This window comes from Gossypium hirsutum, chromosome D03, assembly GCF_007990345.1.
Source record: "Gossypium hirsutum isolate 1008001.06 chromosome D03, Gossypium_hirsutum_v2.1, whole genome shotgun sequence".
Classification (NCBI taxonomy): Eukaryota; Viridiplantae; Streptophyta; class Magnoliopsida; order Malvales; family Malvaceae; genus Gossypium; species Gossypium hirsutum.
Genome location: NC_053439.1, coordinates 247,500 through 253,176, shown reverse-complemented (window position 1 = coordinate 253,176; position 5,677 = coordinate 247,500). Strand labels below are relative to the sequence as shown.

At 31.2% G+C, this 5,677-nt stretch overlaps 1 protein-coding gene across 1 annotated transcript; it reads left to right on the top strand.

The window, feature by feature from the left end:
- The first annotated feature begins 2,927 nt into the window (after positions 1-2,927).
- On the top strand, positions 2,928-4,907 carry LOC107937800 (protein CUP-SHAPED COTYLEDON 1-like). The gene is given in 3 exon segments (NM_001327411.1): positions 2,928-3,221; positions 4,198-4,466; positions 4,586-4,907. Coding segments are annotated over 3 exon segments (681 nt in total). The 5' UTR covers positions 2,928-3,052; the 3' UTR covers positions 4,829-4,907.
- Positions 4,908-5,677: the final 770 nt, after the last annotated feature.

Here is a 5,677-nt window from a genome sequence, read left to right as displayed (position 1 = left end):
CCCAAATCCGGCTAGCTCTAGGTACGGCATAAATCGTGCATCCGGAGCTATCTTTAAAACACTCACGCGGCCCCTTAATACTCGGTACGATTCCTGATAGTGTTGAATAACAGAAAAAATATTACGATTGCATAATTTATTTCTATATACTGTGTATATCCTTTTTAAATAAATAGAACTCCTGATTAACAAATAATAAATCATACCGAGTTATTAGCCGCATCAGATATATGTTCAGCGTTTCCAATCAATCCAGCCATTGCGATGCCTGCAAGTTGAAAAAAAAGTTAGTAAAAAATTCTAACTTCGGCCATTTTTTCGTATTTTTTTCTGCGCATTTTATTCCTTTAAAAATATCATAATTCCTAATTTTATATTTTTACATTCTTTCAGTGCATAATGTTTGAAATTTATTAACCGAGTGTGTTATTTAAATTAATTTGCAGTAAAAAATTAACCCTTACCCTTGCCCTTTGCTCGTATAATTTTCTCAATTTTTATTACTTTAAAGAATAAAATATTATTCTCCTATTTTATTGTTTTAAATTATTTTAGTATATTTTCTTTGAAATATTTTGTATTAATTGTTTCTGAATTTTACAAAAGTTAGTAATACACTCTGCCATTTGTTCGTATTTTTTTCCGCATTTTATTACTTTAAAAAATATCATTAACTTAGTCTTTTATAATTTTACATTATTTCAGTGCATAATGTTTGAAATTTATTAATAAATAAGGAAGGATTAAAAATTAATTACCCACATATTGGTACCGCCTTTTTATTCCCCTCCATAACCATTTTTTTCCTCTATTCTTTTGGTAAATAAAATAAAACTTTATAATATTTTGGTAATTTTTTTGTAATATTTTGGTAAATAACCCGAAATAAACCCTTTCCCCTGCCCTTTAGTCGTATTATTATTTTTTCGATTTTTATTACTTTCGATAAAACTATATTCTTTTTGTATTTTATTATTTTATATTATTTCACTACATTTTTCCCAATTATTTGTATAAATTATTTCTGAATTTTTTAAAAACATTTACTAATACAGTCTTACTTCGGCCATTTATTCGTATTTTTTTTATCCGCATATTATTATTTTAAAATAATCGTTATTTTATATTTTATAATTTTACATTATTTCAATTTATTATGTTTTACATTTATTACATGTACATTTTTCGCATTTTATTATTTTCGATAAATATACAATTCTCGTTTTTTCTTTTCGTATTTTATGTTTTCTTAAATATACTTCTTTGTCATTTTTCTTTTAATGCTATTTTCCTAAAATTTTAATTTCAAATTCATAAGTAAATTTCATAAAAAAATTTCCTAATCAACATACAATGTACTTTAACTTTTTTTTTCATTCTAAATATATTTCATAAAATATATATGCTAAATAAAATAATAAAATAACTATAAAATATATATGCTAAATAAAATAATAAAATAACTATAATATACATTACATAAATTTTAAACACACAAATATTACAAAAAATTTCAAATTTATAAATAAAATTACCTTTTTTTCCCTTTTTTTTCCTTTCTTCCCTCTTCTTCTTCTTTTTTTTTCTCTTCTCCTTTCCCTTTCTTTCCTTCTTTCTTTCTTTTTTCTTCTCTTCTCCTTTTCTTCTTCTTTCTTTCCTTTTTTCTCTTCTCCTTTCCTTTTCTTTCTTTCCTCTCCTTTCTTTCTTTCTTCCCTCTCCTTTCTTTCTTTCCTTTTTTCTCTTCTGCCCCACCACCGAACCCCCCATAAAACCCATTGGTGCCGCCAATGGTATTGGCACCATTGGTGCCGCCAATGATTTTGGCACCTTTGGTGCCGCCAATACCATTGGGGTGACCAGTACATTGTCGGATTTTTTTTGCAGGTTTTGTTTTTTTTTTTGGTTTTTTTATATATTTTGGTAAATAATAAAAAAGTTTAAATATTTTGGTAAATAAAAAAAAGTTGTAATATTTTGGTAAATAAAAAAAAGTTGTAATATTTTGGTAAATTTTTATTTTTTTTATAATATTTAGGTAAAAAACCCGGATCCCACCCCTTAATTTTTATATGATATAAATTAATAATACATAAAAAAAATTCACATAATTTAAAGGGTAAATTACACTCAATGTCACTCAACTATAGTAAGTTTATGTTTTGGTACCTCAACTTTAAAAAGTTATAAAATGATCACTAAACTATTCAAAAGTTTTTATTCAAGTCATTAGGCTGTTATTTTTGAAGTCCGGCTAGTGAGCTCCAAGTGACGATTTGACGTTTGGTACGATGAGTCAATATTCATCGACAAGTAAAAGAACATTCCTTAGATCTAAGTCAATTGGATGATCAGTGTCGAAGATCATAGAAGAAAGTTGTTTGGACTTTGATTAGTAAACCTCGAGATGTCCAAAGCTGTTTCATGAAAAAAAGTTAACTTGTAGAAGAGAATAGGAAAGAGAGCTTTCGATTGGTGCAGGTAGTGCAAACATAAAATGCCATACAATAACCATTTTAACAACCTAGTGACTTAAATGAAAATATTTGAATAATTCAATGACCAAAATATAAATTACCCTAATTTTGACTAAGATCTATTTTCCAAGACCAACAGCAAGACAATCTGACCATTGAACATATCCACAAAAGGGGCATTGAGTGAGGCACCAACTGGGGCAGGTACGTGATTTCTATTAAAAGTCACTATGAAAATCAACAGGAATCATGTCCGTTTTAGACCAGATGGTCCAAGATCCTATTTCCATTAATATACTTCCAGGCAATTTAACCCTCACCAACGTGCACACATAATTGACCTCTAAAAGTACTATATGTAAGAACCTGGAAATTACGTTAAGCCAACACAAATTAAATCAAGCAGACATTTCTTTGTCAGTTTACCATCGACATAAAAAACCACAGCTGGAAACCATTTTACTGGTTCAAAATATTCCATTGAATTTGGAAGGATTGGGTCTATGATTCGACCCTGTCCGGCTATAAATACCATCGAAGAAACCTGAGCTTTTGAGTACCTCTTAGTTGTTTTCAATATGGAAAATATAATTTCTCCAGAGATCATATTACCAGGATTTCGATTCCACCCTACTGAAGAAGAGCTTGTCAACTATTACCTCAAGGAAACTGTTCTGGGTAAAAACCTGTATTGCGACATCATCGGTTTTCTTAATATTTATAATCATTACCCTTGGGATTTGCCAGGTATTTAAACACACTACATTTTCGGTCTTAAATTTGTTCTGTCATTTTTCATACAATAATTAAAATTACTTATAGTCTCTCGTTAATCTATAAATAAAAGAGTAATGCAGTTTAACGTACTCGAATGCATTAACAACAATACTATATTATTAATAACATTTCTTAGTTGTATATCTAATTATATTTGTTATATTTTTTGTTGTTACACTTGTAAAAAAGCGAAGCTAAAAAATTATTTTAAAGGGTTAAAATTAAATTATAAAATTTCTCGAATTATATTAATTTATAATATTATAAATTTTAAAAGAGTTTAAGTATAATTTTATCGTTTTTGAAGGCCTTCTGTGTAATATTATTATTTTTTGAACCAAATGTATCATATGCAAGCATTCCAAGATAGTCTCGATATAACTAAATTTAGAAGAGATGCTTTTTAAAATCATTTCTCGTAATTGTCTTGAGTAACTACATTCAAAATTATTTTTTCAAAAGAGGTGCTAGTGCAATCAAATTCATTCACAAGCTGAATTGCTTTAAGTAAAATTAATCATTACAAAGCAAAAGTTAAACATAATGTAGATCAAAATAACTCTAGATAATACTCACATATAGTTTACAGAGAGTGAAACCCAAACACGAATACTTAAGAACTTTGTTGACAAGAGGTTGGTCTCGGATGCTCAAACAGATGGTGTATTATGCCTAGAGTGTTTATACTCAGTTTTATCATTGTGTTTTTTTTTCTCATTTCCTTAATAATAAAGCATTACTTAAACTCCATGAACTTATTTGAGCTATCTTGAAAATAAAACCAAGACACTCCGTTCAAATATCTCCATTATTTGAGGATGCAATACGCAGAAAACTTCAACCTTATCAACTGATCATTTCTTCAAGAAGCATTTCCCCTTTATTGTACTAAAGATATTACAACTACTTACTTTTGTTTTGGGATTGTGGGGAATGTGGTGAGCAGGTATGGCAAAGATAGGGGAGAGAGAGTGGTACTTTTTTGTGCAAAGAGACACAAGGAGTGGTCATGGTGGTAAAAAGCCCAACAGGACCACCGAGAGAGGGTATTGGAAGGCAACTGGTTCCGACCGTCAAATCAGGCGTCTCACTGAGCCTAAAATCATCATGGGTCTTAGAAAAACTTTGGTCTTCTACACAGGGAAAGCACCGAATGGGAACAGAACCGATTGGGTCATGAACGAGTACAGGCTCTCCGACACCTCCATTCTTAGGGTACAAACAATCTGTTCATCAACTGAATTAACTAATTTACTTATGTCATAACACAGTTCACAAACAAACAAACATATATACATAAATGTATTTATATATGTACTTTTTTCTGAAACCAGGAGGACATAGTACTTTGTAAGATTTATAGAAAGGCAACATCGTTAAGAGTGTTCGAGCTAAGAGCTGAAGAACAAGCCCTTTCCTCATACGTTGCTCAAAATAATAACATTACCGTGCCATTGCCCCTGCAACACCATGATTATGGAACAAACATGGCGCAAGCTGATAGTGATGAACATGGCCCTTCCTCGTACTCTGCATGGACCACGATGACTGAATGTTTTACTCAGTATGGACCTTAATTAGATCTCATGCAATGTGATGATTGATGAAGTAATATTTTGGAATATTTGGCAATGCATAGTTGGATAATAAAGATATAAAATGGCTGTAGTTAAGTTTATTGTGACATGTTCTTGTCCAGTTTTAACTCCCCATAAAATTTTACTAGTACATCCCTTTAGATGCATGTATTGGGACATGACATCTATCTCCACTACAATTTTAGCCATAATTAAAGGTATGGTGTAAAGTAAGAAAAGACAAAAATCATGTGCTGTTTTGGGTCGAAAACACCTATTATTTTTCAAAAGAAAAGACATGATATTACTATATTATTGTTTAGGTCAAAGAAGAACCTATGAACATAAACAAAATAGGCAACAATACAAAGGGATCAAGACGAAACAAAAACATATGAAAGCACGTGGGCTTAAGGAAGCGCAGCCTCAACAAAACCCCTAGCTTCTAAAAATCACGAGAGTGTCAGGAAATGTCGGGAAAGTCAAAAGCGAAGGCGACGGATATACTCGTCGTTGCCATGTGACGCTCCCGGAAGGAGACCATGCCACAACAACAAAAAGTAATGTCAGTCACAATGGAGCTGGCAACGGAGGAAGAGTCCACGAGCCTATCATAACGACTTCAACCACCAATCAAATAGGCTGGTGCAACAAAACCTCCGTCCAGCTCCATCTGATGGGGGCCAAAGAGATAGTAGCACCAAACAAAGGGGGTTGCCGGAGAGGGAAAAAAAAAGAGAGAAAGGGCTAAGCCCAACGCATTAGTTTCATCATAATATATGGTAGACTATTTGACAAAGAAATTAATGAGCAATTAATTTATGTTATTTTTTTTCTGGTTTCTTACAA